Below are 21,796 nucleotides of genomic sequence, written 5' to 3' on the forward strand. Positions count from 1 at the left end.
CATTATTTTTCTAAAAAAGTATTTAATAAATATATTTATTAAAAATTTAATATAAAAATAAAATTAGATTTTAATTGAAATGGTAAAGTTAAATATTTAAAATTTATTATGTTACATGTACAAATCTCATTATAATTGAATTTTTATTGATTTTATATAAAAATATAAAAGACAAAATTACTCCCATAATAATATAACTTATTTTATATATAAAAGAAAATTTTAAAAATTTCAGTTGAGTTGATGTCCAATTAATTCGTAACACTAATTTAAAAAAGATAAAATTGAATAGTTGGGTACTATTTTGTAACTTTTCATAGTTGAGTGACTAAAAAAGAAATGATACACAACTATTCAATTTTGTCTATTTTGGTCATCAGTTGGCTAACGGTAACAACTTTTAAAATTGACATAGTAATAACTTTAATCCTCAACATTTATAAATTATGTCATTTCGTAACTTTTGATAGTTGGGTGACTAAAAAAAAAAATTAACCAGCAACCATTTTATAATTTTTCACAGTTAAATGACCAAAAAAGAAAGTTACAAACAATCGGGTAATTACTATGCAATTTACCCTTTTTTTTTCCGACTAAACTGATGTAGAGTTGATCCATATAAAAAACTCAACCAAAAATATAATTAATAGTATATATTTATGATTTTGACAAATTATAAATTTTTTATATATTCATATATGTATATATGATATATTTATGTTTTACTTATACTAATTTTCAATATAATGTGTGTTGCACGTAAATATATATGTTTATGTTTTTTGCTATTTAATAAAATAATTTTATTATATTTAATTAATTTGTTCTCTACATTTACATATTATGTAATTTAATTTTTTATCATTTAATTTTTCTTTTTGATATTAAGGCTTAATTTTAAAGGAATGAGAAAATATGAAAATTATTATCTTCAATATTTAGGGTTTTTCATTTTTGTATATTTTCAATAAAATTTAGTTGATATTTTTATAGCGTTTTAAGTAAAAAGGTCACAAAGAAAAGCAAAATCGCAAAAAAAAAATACATAATGAGGGTTAGATTATTTTAAATTAAGACTAAATTGACACAATGTATAAATATTGAGTGTTAAAGTTGATATTATATCAATTTTAAAAGCTGTCACCTTTAGCTAATTGGTTACTAAAAAAGACAAAATTGAATAATTGGATAACCAAGAAATTTTTTATTAATAATTGTGTAACTATTTTTAATTTTCATAGTTAAGTGACCAAAAAATTTTTACCACTTATCGAGTGACTATTAATATAGTTTTCTAAAATATTATATTAATATGGGTATAAGTACTTTTTTTTCAAAATTACAAACCTCTGTGTTTTTTCCTTCTTCCCATTCAATTTAATTTTGTTTGATAGTATTTTTGGAACTGTTTAAATTTTTTATTAATAATCATTATTTTTAAAATATATTTATTAATTAAATAATTTATATTTTAATTTTATGGATAGGGCATGACAATGAAATATCGGAATATACATTTATTAATGGTTAAATTTTATGATCAATATTACGAGTAAGTTGTTTATTTAGTTTATGTACTATTTTAATTATTTTTATATTTGTAACATTTTTATTTTAAAATTTTAGTATTGACCAAATAATAATTATTAAATTTATTAAGTTATATTATTTTTAAAATTTGATGTGACAAATGTATTATTATATTATTTACAAAATAAGTCAATTATAGATTTAAAATTATTGAAATTAAAATTAAAACTTCAAAAATATAGAGACTAATAATGATTTAATTAGAAAATACAGACCAAATTTATAACTTTAGGCATAATTTATAACTAATAAAAAATTTAGCCAAAAAATTAATTATTATCATTTAATTAAAACTAAAATTTCAAATACTTAAAAAATATAAAAATTAAAATTAATCAAATTAAAATATAAAATCCAAGTCTATTTTAGTTGCGTAGCATTGAGTTGGGTGGCGTTGGCGTTGACCTAAAAAGTGGAAACGCAAATCCCAAGGAAAGAAGACGCTTCAACTATCCTCCACCTCTCTCCACGAACTTTCCTCTGCCCCCACGTTTTTCTTAAAAAAAATAAAGTAGTCCCCACCCTCAACGACAATTACCAATATTTTTTTAATCTTTTTGTAATTACTCATTATTTTAAAATAATTACTCTTTTAAGATACTGCCATTTTCTTTTTTTTAAATATTAAAAAAAAGATGAATGAATTTTTTTTAATTATAATAATAAGAAGTTCAAATAACAAACACAATCAATTTGACTCAAATTCAAGTCACACTTGAAACAGTGAATATTTTTAACCATTATGCTATTACATGAGGTTTATGAATAATGACATTTTAAATACATTTGTAGAGTTATTTTATTACAAGCAAAATAATTATACTAATTTTTAGTAAAATGAATATTAAAAAACTTAAAACCAATTAAGAATATGCATATAATTTATTTATTTTAGCACTGAAATTATAAAATATTAATTTTTAAATTAATTATTTTAATATTAATTAAAAAATCTTAATATTTATTTTAGGCATTTAGATATCCATAAAAATGAAACAACTCTTCTATGCTCACAATTCTTTTTCCTAATATTTTCAAGAAGTATTTTTTTATACAAAAAAGGAGGCTTCCTTGGTATTTAAAAGGAGCAGTGTACTACTTCCAGGAAATGATTGGTAACATTTTACTTTCAAGGAACAGTCATGAAACTGAGCTAAGAAAGAGCCTCTAGTATAGTAAAATTTTTTGACAGTCATGAAACTTGAAATACACCGCGCGAAGTCATCTGCATCCTTTCTCACTGTTTTCCATCTCATACCCAATGTGGTCCCATGTACGTTACATTTCTCACACAATTTTCTTTGCTGCATTAAATTCTTGGTTGGATCACTTAATATCTTCGTAGGTACATTTTTGCAAAATTTCATTTATTTCTTTTTTGTAATTTAGCTCAAGGAGTGGGGCCAACTTAAAATTTTTAATTGGTTTATATTATTACTAGTAACTTTTATTTATTTTAAATTACATTTTAGTCATGTTATCGTTTTATCATGAAGTGATCACTCTACCGTTAACTTTCGTTACCTCTCCAGTGATAGTCTTACATGGCAATTCAAATGAATTTTAAATACCAACTTAAATGTCCAGTTGCCAGGATGAAAATAAGTTTTTAATTAAATAAATTTAATTTGGATTGCCACCAGGGGCAAAGCTAGAAATTTCTTTTAGGGGCTGACATTATATTATAATTTTTACGATAGTAAAAGTACAATTTCATTATTTTAATAGCCTCTATTTTTATACTTTTTAAAAGATTAAATCAAATTTTTATCATTTTTAAGGGGGCCAAAGTGCAATATTACTTACTAATTTAAAATTTTAAAAGGCCTAAATGAAAAATTTTCTATTTTAAGGGAGACTGAGTCCTGCTGGCCCCTTTGGTTTCACCCCTGATTGCCACGTAGGACATTAAAATTGGCATTTGAAACCTATTTGGACTACTATGTATGACCGCAAATTATGGTGGTAACAGAACTTAGCAATAGAGTGATTACTTCGTAACAAAACGATAATATAAATGACTAAAACGTAATATTTCAAACATAAATAACTAAAATATAATTTAAAACAAACAAAAATGACTATTTTTATAATTTATCCTATTATTATTAATAAATGTCTACCAAATATTTAATTCCACCACAAGCTTTTCACCCCGTCACTCAATTTATTTAAGAAATCATGAAAACAAAAAAAAATCAAACCCAAAGCTGAGTATTGTTGATGATGATGGATAGGGAGCAGGAAGAGCTTCAATTTCTGGGTTTCTTTGGCATAGTGAAAGAATCATTGAAGATCATATATTCATGGAGAAAAATCTTCGCCCAAATTACCCTATCCTTTATTTTCCCTCTCTCTTTCATTTTTCTAGCTCATATCCAAATCTCTCAGCTCCTTTTTGCTAATATCCTCAATAATGAAGACACATTGAATTATACCCAAGCTGGAACTCCTGGATATGATAAACTTTCCGATGTAATATCATCCGAATGGGTTGCACTTTGGCTCTTCAAAGCTGCATATTTCACTTTCTTTCTCATCCTTTCACTTCTCTCCACTTCGGCTGTTGTTTACACAATCGCATGCATTTACACAGGCAAGGAAATCTCGTTCAAGAAGGTCATCAGTGTGGTACCCAAGGTTTGGAAGCGACTTTTCGTGACTTTCCTTTGGAGTTTCGCCATTGTTTTCGTTTACAACATCGTTTCTGGTATGTTGTTATTGTTGCCGGTTGCTGTGCTAGGATTAGGCATGTTAGGGATATCGGTTTTCGTGGTTGTTCTCGTGCCGTACTTGGCGGGACTGGTTTATATTTCCTTGGTTTGGCAATTGGCTAGCGTGGTTTCAGTGTTGGAAGACGACTATGGGATCAAAGCCATGAAGAAGAGCAAGGCGTTGATAAAGGGTAAGACGGGGGTTGCGGTCGCCATGTTTCTTGTGCTGGTTGTTTGTTTTATTGGGATTCAAGTGGTGTTCGAGATCGGGGTGTTGTTTTATTGGTCGATGAGTGTTGAAATGAGGATTGGGATTCCAATCCTTTGCTTTTTGATACTGTTTATGGTGGTTCTGTTCGGACTTGTTGCTCAAACAGTTATCTACTTTGTGTGCAAATCATATCACCACGAGAATATAGACAAGTCTTGTTTAGCAGATCATCTCGAGGTTTATCTTGGAGAGTATGTTCCTCTCAAGGCTAAGGATGTCCAACTTGAGCAGTTTCATGTGTAATTTTCTGTATTCTATATATCTTTTGAGTATTTTTGTATCAAGGAAAAAGTTATTGGGTCCAATTCCAAATTTGAATTTTACTTAAATACAATTAATTTCAGCGTTGCATTGATGTTGACTTTGATAATTGTAGATGGGTTTGAAGGAGGTGGAATTTGAGGAGGTTATCTTGGGTGTTTGAAGGAGGTGGAATTTGAGGAGGTTATCTTGGGTTTTATAAAGAAGTAAAAATGGCGTGAGTGCGATTGCTCTCGCATCGGATGCATGATTGAGGAGGCTCGTTTATAATACGTGGCTCATGTTTTACTACGTCGTTTTTAGTTTATGTAAGGCTTTGATTAGTACTGCTTTTCTCAGAAGTATTTTTAAGTACAAAAAGTACTTTTTAGATAAAAATATTATTAAACAAGGTGCTTTTAAGTTTTTTAAAAGTATTTTTAGGCCATAAAAATGCTTTGGAAGTATATTTTTTTTGCCAAAATATTTTAGCTTTTGTTTAAAAGTATTTTTTTTTATCCAAAAACACTTTTGAAAAACATTGTTATAACTAGCTCTTCGTCTAATAATGTGGTAATTTATTCAAATTAATTTCTAACTTTGATTAGTTATGACAGAACCGTTATCATATCGAGTAGATTTGTTCATGAGTCGAGTTATTTATTTAAGTTTAAAAGTTTGTTAAATTTTGGGAGAGTTCGCGCAAAAATAATATACAAAAAATGAACTTGAGATAAAAAAATTTAAATTCATTTAAAATATGGATTGGACTCAAACTTGAACATTTAGGGTATGCTTGGTTGGATGAAAAAGTGGAAGGATGGAGGAGGGAATAGAAAAATGGAAAAAAAATAAATTTTGGGTATGCTTGGTTGGGAAGAAAAGTGAGAGAAAATAATATAAGAGAGATAATCATTTTCTATTATAATGCATAAAAATTAATAATTCTAAATTGAAATGACGAGAGGAGAGAAAAAAAAAAGTGCATGTTAATTCAAAATTATATATTTTTCAAATATTTTATGTTCTTTACTTTTATTTTTAATTCTACCAAGTAATGAATGAAAGAAAATTAGTTTTTCTTTTCATTTTTCCATCCTTCTTACCAAGCACACCTATGGAAGAAAAATTATATTTTCCGTCCTTCTAATTTTCTACCCTTTCCATTTTCCATCATTCCTATTTTCTTTCCACTCTACCAAGTAAAGCCTTAAGGTTTAAACTCTGTTCAATTAATTTTCTAAGTTTATATTAATATTAAATCTATAATAACTTATAATATTATAATGTAAATATTAAAAAATTAAGATGTTTCTATATTAAATTTTAATAAATGAAAAAATATATTATATATGTATAGCAACTAACCATAACTGCATGGGCGAATCTAAAACTTTTTTTAGTGTGGCTGAAATTGAATTATAACCATTACCCAGTCATCGTGTAGCTCTCTCATTGCTAGTTGTTAACCATCCCAAGCTTTCCAATATGAAACATTGTACCCATATCTTGCCTGCAACTCGACAACCAAGACAACAACATGAATGGCTGGCTTAGCTTCGACCAACGATTTAATGCATTTGCATAATTACTTAGCATCGAGCTTCCAGTGGTCTTGAGGCAATCACACAGTAGTACAAGTGCGTGGCCATGCACACTTTCGAATCTCCCAAAGTTCTGAGTGCTTTATAAACTAAGCACAAAGCATACGCCCCTCCGCTTACACCCTTCGTCATCATCCCAACACCTGCCAATATACAATGTCAGATTGGATATGGTGACCTTGTAATCAACCAACACCTTTAGGCTATAATGCTTAATGACAACAATGCATACATCTTTGTTTGAAAACTGTAACCCTACACACAACTCCTTTCAATCTACATCTGGTTGTAACATATGGCTAGTAACAATGACGGGGTATTTAAAGAACTCACGGGCATGGGCTGCATCTGGGTCGATCGACGTTAAGCTTAAGGGCCAATGGTTCTTTGTGTAAAACAATCCCACTAATATGATGCCCTGGTTGTGGGAAGTCATCAAAATTATTTACATGTTCACCGTCATACCCATTATGGGGCACCTCATCCACCTTTGGATCATTGAAGTCCTCATGTTGAACATAGAGGACCTCCTCCTCATCGGGCTCATCCATGAGACCCATTTGGAACCAAATACCAATGGATCTACCAACTCAATATTCAGATCGAAGTTATACCCACTTACAAAAGACCTCTTACCAATTGAAACTGGACAATTAATTAAATTGAATATCTGAAGTTCAAAATGGCATAGAGCCAGGTTCCCTTTCAATTTTAAATAACCTTAATTTGAAGTCCAATACGGCATGAATATTAAAAAAAAAAAAAACCTTATAAATGTAAAATAAACATAAGCTGAATCAAAATATTTAATTAACATTTTTGAATTTTATATTTTACATATCATAATATTACAGTTGAAGTGTGTTAACCACAAACCCTAAGCTTGTACAAGATATTCGGGCTTGAACTTCTTCACTCGTACTAGTATAGATTCTATAAAATCTTTTGGTAATTTGTTGAGGACCAAAATTCTCATTCAATGAATGGTTTTGCGGATGTGGTTGCCTGTAAAAAGCTAAACAGTTCACTTTACACCACCATATGCAACACTCTTAATAAAATATTTAATTAATATTTTGTACCATTCCTCCTCCTTATGATGCCTCGTTACCTATAGCCAAAATCTATCTTACCTAACTCAATGCTCTACATAAATAAAAATTTCCTTTAAAAAATCATATTTATGTATATCTCGCCTAAGACTAAGATAATTACATCAAAAAATAAATTTTTGCATGATATAATTTACACCAATTATGTGTGCAACAACACATGTGTTGTTAGGGTTCATTATATAAATCTTTAATTGCCTCTCAAGACTAACCATTGTTTCTCTTTGCTCTTGATTCCTAATTTATTTTGAAGTATAAAAAATCCTAGCCATTTTCACTGCACCAATTATATCCGTAGTTACTATTACCATTGTCATTTATCATTTACATTAATTATTTCTCCATAATTATCAATAATATACATCCACATACTTGTTAAAAGAATTATTTAAATTTTAAATATAATTACAAACTCATACAAATATTTTAAAAAGATAACATGCGATAAAATTTGGATAATTAATTACAATAATCTAGTTAATTTATAACTACCATTTATTTTAAAATGAGATTATTAGTGATATAAAAATATTTTTACACTATTATATAAATTAATTCATAACATATTCAAAACATTTTCTAACATTATAACATAATTTTTTTAAAAGAATTAAAATTTCATAATAATATTAATTATACTAATATAAAATACTACATTATTAAATTTGTAATATTTTAAAATTATAACATAATTTAATTTTACCTATTATTAATGACACTAACTGAAAATTGCATTTTCAAACATATTTAAACAGCTCTAAATATAATTATATAATGCAATATTTTGGAGAATGATAACTTATAGTGGATTCTAGGAGTGATTTTGGAATGAAAATGTTTTTGGGTTATTTTTTTTCCAGCTTTTATAGTATTTTTAATGAGTTTTTTTTGGGTGTTTTGTAGGGTTTATATAGGGGAGGATTAGGGTATTGTACGAGAAAGGATCATATAGGATTTTGTCAGGCAGAGATTTTTCACGCAAATCGTCATCAATTGTGTTGATTTGGACAGAATTCTCTACCATGCACAATGGAAAACAATAGAAAAACTCACATTTTCAAAGGCTCAAACCAACCTGTCAAATCACCACCAACTGTGCCAATTTAAGCCTTTGAAAAACATGACAGCATGTTTGCTTCAATGTAATAGCATAGCTATTACAACCCTATTCCGTGGGTCCACCCTAAACATCTATTTGATTCAATGGAATGCCCTAATACGGGCTTATTCCATTACAGGTCTATGCAGTAAAATTGCCTGATTTCTATTCTGTTTCCTCACCATCGAATACTGATTCGGTATTTAAGGAGACCATCACCATAAAAACTCTCCCCACTTTGCCCTCTCCCATTTTCTCATCTGAAACGCTCCCCACTTTCTCCCTCAGTTCCTTCCATATTCCTCTCTTCCAATTTTTCTGCCTCTTTTTTCTGCTTTCTTTTTCTTTCTCTCAATAAAGTTTTTCTTTTCCTCTCTTCCATTTCTTGTTTTTGATCTATAAAATTCCATCAATTGCTGGAAAGAGCAAGAGGGTTCTTAGAGGGGGAATTGAAATCTAAATCGAAAACTAAAAATGTTGAAGGTAAACCGAGTGATAAACTGGGCACGAGCTTCGATTTCAAATTGTCAATACCTCCTAAGTCATGACCCAAAGATTTCCCCTTCACCTCCTCAACATTTCGCTTCAAAATCATCCATTCGCTTCTTCGATATTTACAAGGCAATTCCTCCATCTCCCCCTTTTTAACTCTAAAATATTTGATTTTTTAAGTTATAGTTCTTTCTAACTTTTTTTCTTGTGTGTGCAGCTTGCAAGCAAGGAACAAGTCGAGAAAGAACGAGCATGACTGTAAGTTTAAGCTTTGTTTCTTTATTGAAATTTTGTTAGGTGCTCTTTTTTCCATGAAATTTAATATAAATAATTGTTTTAATTTAATTTAGGGCAGTGCTGATGAATTGAATAGAGGATATTTTGATGATATGTCTAAGCTAAAACAACACGGTGGTAAGGTATTAACTGAAATGGCTCATGTATGTTATAATTTTGTTTTCTTCATTACATGCCATAATTTAGTTGCAAAATATTGTTAGGCTTTTGTCCTTAGATGATGATTTATTCTGATGTTTTCTTCTCTCCTATTAAATTTTACCATGTCGAAGAGATAGCTGTTTGTATGTTTTGAATGCATTCTATTTATCTTTACATGATTCTAACAAAATAGAGACACATACACACGTAGAGACGCACATCAGAGTGCAATTTTCGTATTCCAGTTTCTACATTTTGTTGTAGATCATTTGATCAGACGTGTAAATGTTTAGGCTTATAGCTTGTTTTTATTTCTAATGCATGAATTTCTCAGAAGTTTTATGTATATTGTGGCACTTTTTTTCTATATGGTTGTGTGCTTCATCTTTTCCTTTCTTACAGGGGATGAGCGATCTGCTATCTCCAATTTTGTTTGTGATGAAGGATGAGTCAGAATCATTTTGGTGTTTTGTGGCAAAACGGCATGCATTCTCAGCTTTTTGCATTATCTAAGGTCTCTCTCTCTTTCATAGGCGCACACTCATACACACAAACATGCTTAAGTGATGGATTTATTATGGTTTATGTCAAAATGACCAAGACCTTTTTCCTTGTTCTAAACTTTGGGATATGACTGTTTAATGGTAATCTCATGCTTTATATAACTTCCAACAACCTCCTGCCCCTGTTGTCCCTTTTGGCATGAGGTTAAATTTTCTCCTCATCTATTGTAGAAAAGGGCAATAGTGTTTATGTTCAGAATTCTTGACCATAAGTTTCTGTATAATTAAGACTGTTTAACTTTGTAAGTGTGTCAGTTGGTCAGAGAATTCTGGCAATTGTTTTGGAGACTTCTTTAATTATTAAAATTTTTTATTCTTCTTCATCTTGTGCAACTCCCTGAAATTTCAGCCTTTGATATGATATGGATCCAGTTTGATTTTGTAAAGCTTCAAACTCTAAATCAGAGTTTGTGGTGCGGCTTTTTGGGAGACTTCCATATGATGATATAGTTGGCCTCAGAACTTTTGTTTTATTGTGAAAGATTACATGTTTTGATGAGAATAGAGCATCATATTTCCCGTCCTTTTCTTGATTTAACAACTACGATATAGAAACTGGTATAATATGCCCACTTTTGGTTTTATCAGTCCTTGAATAGAAGTTATCAAAGTAACGTTTCTTCTTGGAGATCTTTGGATGTCATTTGTATTCCTGGGAAGGAAACAACATAAAGTAGTTTATAACCAGCTAACCCACTTCTCCCTTGCCCATAAACAGCATAAAGAAGATTAAATGGTATCATGACACTATATTTTCTGACAAAGAATTTATAAATGGCTAAACCAAGTAAATCAATATCATGAACAGAGATTTGGTCTCTGATTTTGAACTGTACTACTTTTTTCAGCTGGTGGAGTTGCTAGATAAACCTCTGCACAAATATTTCGAGCAGAATGATTGCTTGAATTATTTCTTTTGTTTCCGCTGGATTCTGATACACTTTAAAAGGTCAGGCTCTTGGACTTGATAGTTCCTTACATTTCCTTCCTTGCCAACATTCATTTTAGGCTACATTTTCCTTTAATAATGCGCTGCACATATTTCCTGCTCTCACATTCCTGTTTTCAATCATACCAGTTGAAATGACTCATGTAAAGTAGAATAGTATCCTTATGCTAGTGTCAGTTTTATTTCAACTTCACTTTCTTGTATTCTAGTTTTGTGTCAGACTTAAGTTATATGCCTATCAATATCCCATTGATATTCCTTGCAGATACTTTTGGCTTGCCTGGAGTAGCTTAGTTCTTACACTAAAAGCTTGTTGGCTCAACAAGATGAACAAGTTCACAGTTTTGAGAGACCTCAATTTTGTTGCAAAAAACCTTGGTGTTGAGTTTTTCAAAGGTACTCTTGTGGTATAATAATCTTACCATTACTGATGATGTGTAGAGTTGAATGAATTTTCTATTATTTTATTCAACAATTAGAATAAATTGTATTTATCTCTTCGATATTGAACCGGTTGGCAAAGCTGTCGAGGGAGTATTGTTATAAAGCATTGGGATTTGGTGGACAAAGTAGCTAAGCAGATAAATTGGCAATTCCAGGGGAACTTCAATTACCAAATCTTGAGCCTTTTGGGGTTATATCATTTGGTATAATTTGTTTAATCATTTCCTTTAAATCAATCATTAATGCAAAACTTTCTCATTAACGTCACCTTATAATGTAGATAGACAAACATTTTTGTTTCTTTTGGTTGAAAAAGAAAAATAAAAGATGTTATTTTTCTTTTGGATGCTTTGTGACTTTTTCTTTTATTTGTAATAAAAATTTTGTGTTTAATACAATTAATTAATTTTAGGTTATAACACAGGTAAAAGTTTTATATAAAAATTATGTAAATAACAAATGAAATTTTAGTTGAAATCATAAAATTGAGATAAATTGAGAAGTAATGCATTCAAATAATAGTGTACTATTTTAAAATATAGTAAATAAAATTTTAAATGTTTTAATATAATTAAATATAAAATAAAAAAACATTTTAGTATAATTTAATATAAAAATAATTATATTAAAATATGATTAAATTATTTATTTTTATTTTATTTTTATTAAATTATATTTAATAATAATCTTATTAAAATTTAATATTCATATCTAAAAAAATTCTCCTAAGGGTATTATAGTCATTTTAGTTTTTTCTTTATGCTATTACATATCTATTCCATTCAACCAAACACAATAATACTATTACGGTTCTATTCCATTACATTCAACCAAACAATTGAATTACTTATTACAACCCTATTCTATTACAGCCCTATTCCATTATAGCTCTATTCCATTACAGCCCTATTCCATTCCAGTGAACCAAACGTGCCCTGAGTTTTTTTACGAGAGAAAACATATTATTTGAGTAAAAAAAGTCTAACCCTTATCATTTTAATAAAATAATTATTTTTATATTATTTTAATAATTTTTTGGAAAATTAAATTATTAAAATATTAATAATATAAAATTATAAAATTTAATTTTATACTAATATAAATAATTTCATCTCAATCTTGTTGAGTAATATTTTCTCATATGTTATTGATATGAGTATTGTGGTATTTAATATAGATGCTATTATAGCTCATGATAAGGCTTCACTATTTTGTTTTGACTCCGCCGTCTCTAGTACTGGCATTCTCTATGAACTCCAAGTCTGCTGACTACTTGTCTATGGAGCACACGATCCTTTCTATTCCTGGGATTGACATTCTGAGCGAGCTCCGTACATGCTGGACATGTGTTTGGATGGCCTGCGGAGCACACGGTTCTCTCTGCGAGCTCCTTGGGTGTATGCGAGTTGAGACCGAGGCTTTCCCTAAATTCTTGCGAGTTGGATCTGCAGCCTTGCCTTGCGAATTGGGTCCTTGATTTTGCCTCGCAAGTTTGGTCCGCGAGCTTGCTTTGTTGTCCTTTCGTCGTTTGCCTCGCACTTAATTTTCTAATGGGACTTATTCGAGTCACAGGTAAGAAATTATTGATGTATAACAATTCTATAGTAAATTAAAAAAAATATTAATCACCTACTTGAATGATAAATATGATAAAAACTCGCAGCCTTAATCCCAATTTAAATCCTCCCCATGAACACTTGGGGCGCCGAGAATTTTTTTATTTTGAGGAGAGGTTTTTTTTTTTTTTTTTTTAAATAATTTAAAGGAAAGTGTTAAACGGGTTAGCGCGAGAAAAGAGAATAGGTTAGCGAAAACTTTGGCCTTAATTTTAGACGTTATATTTAAAAAAAATTATATAAATATATTTATTTAAAAAAAACACTTGCTAATGAGGTGACTTTGCCTTAATAATACCTTATTAATTATATTATAATTTTCAGGTATCGGCAACAGCCACGCTCTCCATTTATTCCCATTTTGATTTTGCACAATTTTTTTTTTAATTTCCAGGAAGCTTTTACAAGTTTTTCTTTAAGAAAAAAAAAGGTAATTCTCTCGCATTATTTTTCAATATTATTTTTCTCATTTATTAATGTTTTTATAAACAAGTATGATAAATCATGATCTTAACCTGTTAGGATCCTTTATGATTATTTTTTAATCAATACTTTTATTCTGATGGAGTTTTATAATCATTTTATGGTTAAACTTTATGATGATCTAGCTTCCCGAATCAATATTTATTATCTTTGATATTATGTTAATTTTTCAGGATCAGATTTCTTGGATGAGGTGATTTATTATTATTATTATTTTAAGTGAGAGGGGGATTTGGGAGATTTAATCGTAAAAATATTGGTGTAATTTGAAAGAATTAAATTGAAGCCAGTGTAGTAAGTAAAAAAATAATTAGAAAATGGAGACACAGTTCGATTACTTGTTCAAGCTACTGATGATAGGAGATTCAGGCGTCGGAAAGAGTAGTCTTCTTTTAAGTTTTACCGCCGGTACCTTTGATGAACTCTCTCCCACTATTGGTCAGTATTCATCCACGTTTTTTATTTTTAAAATTTTTTATGTCATTGTAATGGCATTGTCTTGATCTAGGCTTCCTTTTGGTATTTATTTTGTTATAGAGGAGGGCATCTAATTTTATCAATGTAGTTACGAATATCATGCATATAGAAATTTTAATCAGTCAAGACATTTTGTTTTTCAATAAATAATTTATGATCGAAAGTTTTTTTATGCAAATAAATAATTAGATATTTTTAATTTATTCAATGTAATCTAAGTCTGGATGTTTTGTTTAAACTTCTGAACTTAATTATTTGTTTTATATTTTATCAACAAATGTACGTTTTCTTTTTTTCTTCTTTGGATTTTTTTATTAAATGGAAAAGGAAATATGATGATGAATAGTAAGAGGATTAAATTATTTTTGTTTCTTTCATCTGAAATCAAGTATGTGCAAGTGAGTCCTAAAACACGTTCTGTAGTTATAAACAGTGTGCCCCAGGATTTTATGCTTACCACTTGCCTGTTAAATTGATTATAATAATCATTAATCTGCGTGCATGTCTCTATGCGCGATGATTATCATATATACAGCACTACTTGTTTGATTATGCAGGAGTTGACTTTAAGGTGAAACACGTTACTGTTGGAGGCAAGAAGCTAAAGCTGGCAATTTGGGATACAGGTAAAACTTAAAGTTTACTAATGTGTTCATTTTCTTTAAAATACTTATGTGATGGAAGTGGGGCTTTATTTTTTTAATGATTGCTGCATTCTCTACTTCTGTGCTAGATAGCTTGACATTTTCATATATTTTAGGACTTTTCTTAATTAGTCTAGAGCTCACCTCTATTTATTGAGTGCAAAGAATTTTTTTAAAAAGAATAGGATAGGATGGTGGCGTGGAAACTAGTAGAGGTGCTACTTGGGGAGAGTCACTTGGGTTTTCTCTTTGGACTTTTAACGAGCAGCTTATTCAGAATAAGTATTGGCTTGGATTTCTTACCTTTCAGAGTTTGACGTTTATAAGCTTCCCATAATTAGTTCATGATTTTGCTATTGGCGTTGTATTTTTATTCTTTTTTCCCTTCATTTTGGGTGCAAAAAACGCACAAAGCAACTAACCAAACATCAATACCGTGGAACCTGAGGGAATTGGACAAACCTGCTTTTTAGGTATCTTAATTTTGCGTTCAATGTGTTTGTTATGTATTTTTTTTTTGCCTTCAATGTTTAATCTTATTTCTACCAGAATCCTTCTCATTAAGTCCTTAATAATGACATTTACTACATCATCATATACATTTTACTGTTTCTATTGCTCATGATTCCAACATGCAAGGAATGAGGGAGAGGGGAGTGATGCGGGCTCAAAGTATATATGTAAGTGTACATGTTGTATTAAGTAATAAAATAATGAGTGAAGTGTCAACACCTAAGCATATTCTTATAACCTCATCTCAAGCTCTCTAACATGTACTACTTATCTTGAATTGTTGTAGAAATGTTAATCAAATAATCCACTCCTTCTATAATGCTTGAATTAGAGATTAAGTCACTAATAATAAACTCACCTAGGTTACCTAGGCATAAGCTTACCTTATAAAGAAAAACCAAGTCTCAATTCCATATAAATGGATAATTTTTTTTTATTTTTACTGGAGATTGGGAATAGATGGACTTTCTATAAGGCCCATTTTACTGACAGGATTTATCACCACTTTAGTGACTTTGGCGGCTTGGCCAGTTACTCGAGATTTGCGATTATTTCATTTCCTAATGCTAGCAATGTACAGTGGTCAAATAGGATCATTTTCTTCTCGAGACCTTTTACTTTTTTTCATCATGTGGGAGTTCGAATTAATTCACGTTTATCTACTTCTATCCATGTGGGGGGAAAGAAACATCTGTACTCGGCTACAAAATTTATTTTGTACACATCCAAATAGAAGACAATATCGACCTTAAATCTCATTTGAGGTATCACAATCTAATTAAAACTATCTTGAACACATCTTCATTTTCTAATCTAGAGCATTCCAATATCTACAAGAAGGTGTAGAAAGTTTTCTTGAATCCTCTTCGAATTCCTCCTTTGAAGTTACTCTCAAGCTTTGATCTCTTGAAGCTCCAATAGCTTTTTAGCTCTTCCCCTAAAGGAAGAATAGCTACTCTAATCTCTCTATTAACTCCTCTGAATCTGAAATATATTGAACAATTAAGAATATATAAATTGAAGACAAGAATATTAAAGTAACATTCTCTAATAACAAACTAAATTTTCACTAAAAACACATTAAAAGCTCAAGAGCTCGTTTTCACACAATTAAAAACCTGGGCAAATGTGTTTTAAAGTTAAGAGTGAGTTTTCCTTTGGTTGATCTAACAGTTGAATGTGTGGATTATGCAGCTGGGCAGGAACGATTCAGAACATTGACAAGTTCTTACTACAGAGGCGCACAAGGGGTCGTTATGGGTAATTATTTTCCCTCTTTTTGCTAGCATGTCTAGCACTGTCCTGTCTCAAGTATTGTGCCCTTTATTCCTTGTTCTTTTGAGTCCAACTCAAAACATAGCTATGGTCTTAAAAGTGTTGTTGAACAGTTTATGATGTAACACGAAGGGAAACATTTACAAATCTTTCTGAAGTATGGGCTAAGGAGTTCGAACTCTACTCCACAAATCAAGACTGCATCAAGATGCTTGTTGGAAACAAAGTTGACAAGGTAAATTTTGCTGTGACATAGAACAACACTCTATTTATTTATATCATTTTGTAAACATCAAAAATGAAATTCAGGAAAGCCAGAGGGTTGTGACAAAGAAAGAGGGAGTAGAGTTTGCCAGAGAAAATGGTTGCCTTTTCATTGAATGCAGTGCTAAAACACATGTCAACGTACAACAGTGCTTTGATGAGCTTGTTCTAAAGGTAAATCAAATGAACTGCTATTATTTGGTTCAATTATTATAATTCTTTCGTAACTTAAATGCAGATTGTTGATACACCTAGCCTTTTGGCTGAGGGGGCCAAAGGTGTGAAAAAGAACATGTTTAACCAGAAGACACCGGCAGCCAATGCTGCTACAGGCGCTTGCTGCTGATCTGGTTCTTTTTTTTATACACTCCCATCTCCCAAATCTCTAACCACAGCGCGTTTATTCCCTCCCAGTTTTCTGATAGAATAATTATATAAACTTCATTTCAGTTTGATATTGATATTTCATATGAAACGTGATTTCCGTGTAACATAGCATCGCTTAAAATCTTGAGCTCATCGATTCCATTTATTTATATTAATCTTCAAAAGAAAAGAATTCATTAATATTATGTGTCGCATTTTACAGTGATTAATTTACATGTTTTTTTCGATGATGATGGGAAGCTTTGCAGTCTATCAATAACCGCATTTTAATTAATTTTTTATTTTTTATTATTCTTTTAACTATAAAAAATGTGGAAGTAAATGAAAAATTGGTGTTCTCAAGTTACTCGAGTTCGACTCAAAATTTTGAACTAAATTTGATAATTATCAAGTCAAGCTTGAGTTTAAACTATCGAGCGAGTCAAATTTAAGCTTAGTAATATTTGACTCAAATAAATTATTAAGCTTTTCATATTTTCGTATTATTAAATTATGTAATTGCTATTGATATATATTATTTAAATTTATTTATTAAGTAGAGCTCAAAAATTGAGTATAAAAATTAATAAACGAATTTAATTGAATTTGAGTTTAAATAATTTAATTATATTTTGAGTTAAAATCGAATTTAAAATAATTATTCGATCAGGTTTGAGCTGAGCTCTGAATTTCGAATGGAGTTAAGATTATATTCTTTTTATTGGCAGCTGTACCATTGAAGGGTAAGAACGAAATTTACAAGTGAAAATGCGAGGCATTTGAGTGGAGACTCTGTTTCATTACAAAGCAAATTCAAGAATATTTTATTTTATTTCAAAAAGGAGACGGAATCAAGGAATAAGGTTAAACAATAAACAGTGGCATTTTAAATATGAATTACTTTTTATGAAATTGCACTTTGGTTTAAACAGTATCCAATTCACACTTTTTTGTTGCGGGAAACAACTTTGTAGGTGCTCTGTAAGGAGCTTCACTTTTCTTTCTCCCTCCACATAAGAAGTAGTTACATATATAGACCAAAATGTAAATAATTCAAAATTTTCAGTCGATGTTGCGAGTTTGGAGTCTCCTTGTCGCGACGTGACTTTCTGTCTAGGCTCGTTGTGACCTCGAAATAATGACGGTGCCATAGGGACCTTACTCTATTCCTCATCCCAACGTCGAAGGTTTATCATCGCGATGTGACAATTAGTTATTATCAGAATTCAACCTATTATAAGGTAACAAGACCTGAAATTACATTTAAACATTTCCAAGCAACCAATTCACAACCTACTAATGATTTCAAGTGATTGTATACTAAAACATTAAACATTCAAACCAACTTAACCTTTCATACTCAAAACCTAACAAAAAATTCATACAAGTGCATAACCATAAATCTTGGAATTAAACCAACTAATTGAACATATCTAACACAAATTCAAACTTTTAGCAAAAGATCATATCATATATAAATTAAACATTTGAGACATTAAACAAAAATACCCCTAGGTACATGCCGATAGACTAAAATGAACCACTTTATACAAACTTTGTTGGGTCAGAATCGGTAGCCTGGATGTTAACTTCTAGTCTCGGGGTTTCGAGAAACACTTGAACTTGCGCACGGAGAAAACAAACCTTACGCTGAGCAGTTGGGCTCAATAGTACACTTACAATTTAAGTTTATGCAACTTAAGACTTAACATTATACTTCAAATTAGACATGCAACTTGCAAATGATACTTAACCAATATATATACTAACTATTATCCTCTTATCATCAATCTAAATATACAACATGTTTACATCAATTACTAAAACAAATTTAACCAAATTGTACCATATATATGCTCAGTTCTACTTATATAACAATAATCATTGATACATATCATACAATACAATATTAACCTTAAATTATGTATTCATTCATAATTCTTACTACATATATTTAAGGATTTGAGCCAATCCCATAATTTAATTTGTTTTTGGAATCTCTCAACTCATTTAGATCATTTCGGCTCTCAAGGCTCAATTCCAAATGGTTTTCATAGCCATTATCATATATCCTTTTTCTTAGTCCACTTATGTACATATTTAGCTCAATGATATCTTATGTTACATTTGCGTATCATTTAATTAAATTTATGATTTACCACCCCTATTAACTTGACTCGGACTCGAACGAATACTTGACTCGGACTCGAACGGATACTTGAATCGTCCAACCAACACACCAAACTAGCACTAAAGTGCATCATCGAGTAAATTGAATTATGGTAACTGGCACGTAACATGCATGCTAGCGTACAAAACATATCTTGGTACACAAAGTGCATTTTGGCACGTAAAGTGCATCTTGGTGCATAAGCGCATAATCCTGTACATAACTCAATCCTATTGCATGCCAACTATATCCGACACAATCCGAACTTATAACAAGGTATCAAATTCAACTTATTTACAAATTAGTCAATTATCAAACATATTCATTTTCGCAATTCAATCCTATTAACATCTCACATACACTTCATAACATTCAACACATTCTTAACCAATATCATAGTATCTATATATTTATCAATTAAAACATTTCATGCTATTTTACATTTTATTCACTTTAGTCTTCCATTTCAATAATCACAATCAAACTCAATTTAGAGCTTATATTATCGTTAAGAACTTACCTTGAATACTCATAAATGCAGTTAGCATGCAGATGTAATCAATTAATATGAGCTTAAATTGTAAATGTACAAATCGAGATTTTGCGCGTCACTCGTTGACAATTTTCATTTTTCCTTTCCCTCTTGACTGTTCGGTGTTTTCATTAACTACGAATATTCAAAAACTTATCATACTATTAATTTCTAGCCAATATCAGAATCAAATACCAAATTTCACATATTTTGCAAATTATTCAATTTAGTCCCTAAAATCGGGACAAACATAACTTCTAATTTAAAGCCTCAGATTAGAATTCGATTTCACCAAAACTTATTAGGGACCCTCTATTTTCTATATTACCGACAATTCATGCCATTTTTTTATTCAATTTGGTCCATAATGTGCGAAACTAATAATTAAGCTTTACAATTTAGTCCTTTTCATATACTAAGCTTAATTTCTAACAATTTCACACCAATTTCATTCAATTCTCAATAATGGAAACTTACAAAATCTTTAAAAGTTCTATAAATTGTACATAGGCTAGCTAAACCAAGCTCCTATGATTCAATTTCCATAAAAATCAAAGAAAAATGGCTAGAGACTTGTAATTATTGCCAAAAGATCTAGGGCTTCGAAAGCTTGGTTTTCTCTTAAGAAATGGTGGATGGTGGCTTGAGGTTGAAGATGAAGACATTTTTTTTATATTTTTCCACTCAAAATTTCTTATATAGTTTAATTAGTTTAATTAAGCTTATTTAATTACTTAATTTTACTTAATTAATCACAAATTCGTAATTACTTTAATCTAATGAAAATTAACATTGCATCCCAGTATCATCCACTTAAAATATGTCTATTAGCCATTTTGGTCTTCTCGATAATTGCTATTTAAGTCCTTAAGCCTTAATCTAATTAAAAATCTATAGCGATTAAACTTTTACACTTTAGTCCCTAAGACATAGTTATTCATAATTTCAGCTAGACCACTCGGCCATTTTTCAACCCAGCAGTTTACTAACTCCATAAATATCTCTATTAAATATTTACGAACTCGATTTATAGAAACAGAATCTCGAAAACATATATTCCGACACCACTAGAAACTGAGTCGTTACACTTATGGTGCAAGGGTTTCACGAGTTATGCTTGGTCTACAAGGAAACTCAATGCTCTAGACCTTACCCTATCGACAGTGATAACACATTATGTTTAGCTTTGATATCTTGATGACTTGGCTTCTGACTTTCACCTCGTTTTAAGTGGTATGACCTAAGTTTTGGTTAAGCATTAATATCATTTTTCTTGATATGTTTAGCTTTGGGCTTTATGTTCTTTTGAAGTAGAAACCATCTTGCATCTTTTCTAATTTGTGCAATGCTTTTTCTATCAATATGTTACACATATCCCAAAGTCTCCATCAAGAGAAGAATTCCCATCACATTAGTCACATAGTTAACTTAACAAAACATCAATGTTGAATGACAAGCCTACAAATCGAAGAAAGATATATGGCCTATAAGTAGAGGTGTTTAATCGGTTAACCGACCCGAACTATCATTAATCAAATTAATTGACTGTTTTAAACCCTTAACTGTTAACTGAACTGAAATTTTTTCAAAAAAAATTAATCAAACCAAACTTTTTTGGTTAATTTAGTTGGTTAACCGAAATTTATATGTTTTTTGATTTTTGGTTAAAACAAGTATAAAATATATAAAAAATTAATCGAATTAACCAACTGATTAATTTATACTTACAAAAAATTAATCGAACTGACGGACCCCCGACCAAATACTTATATATTATAATATTATTTATTAAGTTTGGTTAATTTGGTTAACTGACCGATTTCGAACCGAATTAACTGTTAACTGAACTTCCAAAAAATTATTAACTGACCCCCGACTGAATTAATTTGGTTAACCGACCAATTAACCGAATTCGGTTGGTTAACCAAATTAATTCGATT

The 21,796-nt window shown here is 30.1% G+C and overlaps 3 protein-coding genes across 8 annotated transcripts; all 3 read left to right on the top strand.

The window, feature by feature from the left end:
• The first annotated feature begins 3,729 nt into the window (after positions 1 to 3,729).
• On the top strand, positions 3,730 to 4,909 carry LOC108459459 (uncharacterized). Its single transcript, XM_017758832.2, has one exon. The coding sequence runs from the start codon at positions 3,814 to 3,816 to the stop codon at positions 4,816 to 4,818; it is 1,005 nt and encodes a 334-aa protein (XP_017614321.1). The 5' UTR covers positions 3,730 to 3,813; the 3' UTR covers positions 4,819 to 4,909.
• Positions 4,910 to 8,767: 3,858 nt separating this feature from the next.
• LOC108458430 (GTPase-activating protein gyp7-like) lies at positions 8,768 to 11,690 on the top strand. Of its 6 annotated transcripts, none has more exons than XM_053026673.1 (5): positions 8,768 to 9,251; positions 9,340 to 9,380; positions 9,473 to 9,541; positions 10,972 to 11,072; positions 11,338 to 11,690. In XM_053026673.1, the coding sequence occupies exons 2-5, from the start codon at positions 9,375 to 9,377 to the stop codon at positions 11,483 to 11,485; spliced, it is 324 nt and encodes a 107-aa protein (XP_052882633.1). In that variant the 5' UTR covers positions 8,768 to 9,251; positions 9,340 to 9,374; the 3' UTR covers positions 11,486 to 11,690. The 6 variants fall into 6 exon arrangements, 2 of the variants coding, with proteins under 2 accessions (XP_052882633.1, XP_052882634.1); XR_001867296.2 differs by lacking the exon at positions 8,768 to 9,251 and adding an exon at positions 9,963 to 10,074 and having other exon boundaries at positions 9,336 to 9,380; XR_001867298.2 differs by lacking the exon at positions 8,768 to 9,251 and adding an exon at positions 9,963 to 10,074 and having other exon boundaries at positions 9,338 to 9,380; positions 9,473 to 9,536.
• Positions 11,691 to 13,377: 1,687 nt separating this feature from the next.
• LOC108458728 (ras-related protein RABC1-like) lies at positions 13,378 to 17,355 on the top strand. The gene is made up of 7 exons (XM_017758128.2): positions 13,378 to 13,562; positions 13,789 to 14,053; positions 14,650 to 14,718; positions 16,444 to 16,509; positions 16,638 to 16,759; positions 16,834 to 16,962; positions 17,027 to 17,355. Exons 2-7 carry the CDS (start codon positions 13,933 to 13,935, stop codon positions 17,132 to 17,134), a joined length of 615 nt encoding a protein of 204 aa, XP_017613617.1. The 5' UTR covers positions 13,378 to 13,562; positions 13,789 to 13,932; the 3' UTR covers positions 17,135 to 17,355.
• Positions 17,356 to 21,796: the final 4,441 nt, after the last annotated feature.

Source organism: Gossypium arboreum, chromosome 4 (assembly GCF_025698485.1).
Source record: "Gossypium arboreum isolate Shixiya-1 chromosome 4, ASM2569848v2, whole genome shotgun sequence".
Classification (NCBI taxonomy): domain Eukaryota; kingdom Viridiplantae; phylum Streptophyta; class Magnoliopsida; order Malvales; family Malvaceae; genus Gossypium; species Gossypium arboreum.

What these genes read in the sequence shown, in the direction of transcription:
- LOC108459459 (XM_017758832.2), top strand. Translation starts at nt 3,814, where the DNA reads ATGATGATGGATAGGGAGCAGGAAGAGCTTCAATTTCTGGGTTTCTTT.
- LOC108458728 (XM_017758128.2), top strand. Translation starts at nt 13,933, where the DNA reads ATGGAGACACAGTTCGATTACTTGTTCAAGCTACTGATGATAGGAGAT. An exon ending in TTGGAAACAAAGTTGACAAG is followed by an intron (nt 16,760 to 16,833) that starts GTAAATTTTGCT and finishes AATGAAATTCAG; the next exon opens with GAAAGCCAGAGGGTTGTGAC. An exon ending in TTGATGAGCTTGTTCTAAAG is followed by an intron (nt 16,963 to 17,026) that starts GTAAATCAAATG and finishes ACTTAAATGCAG; the next exon opens with ATTGTTGATACACCTAGCCT.
- LOC108458430 (XM_053026673.1), top strand. An exon ending in TAAAACAACACGGTGGTAAG is followed by an intron (nt 9,542 to 10,971) that starts GTATTAACTGAA and finishes TACTTTTTTCAG; the next exon opens with CTGGTGGAGTTGCTAGATAA. An exon ending in ATTCTGATACACTTTAAAAG is followed by an intron (nt 11,073 to 11,337) that starts GTCAGGCTCTTG and finishes TATTCCTTGCAG; the next exon opens with ATACTTTTGGCTTGCCTGGA.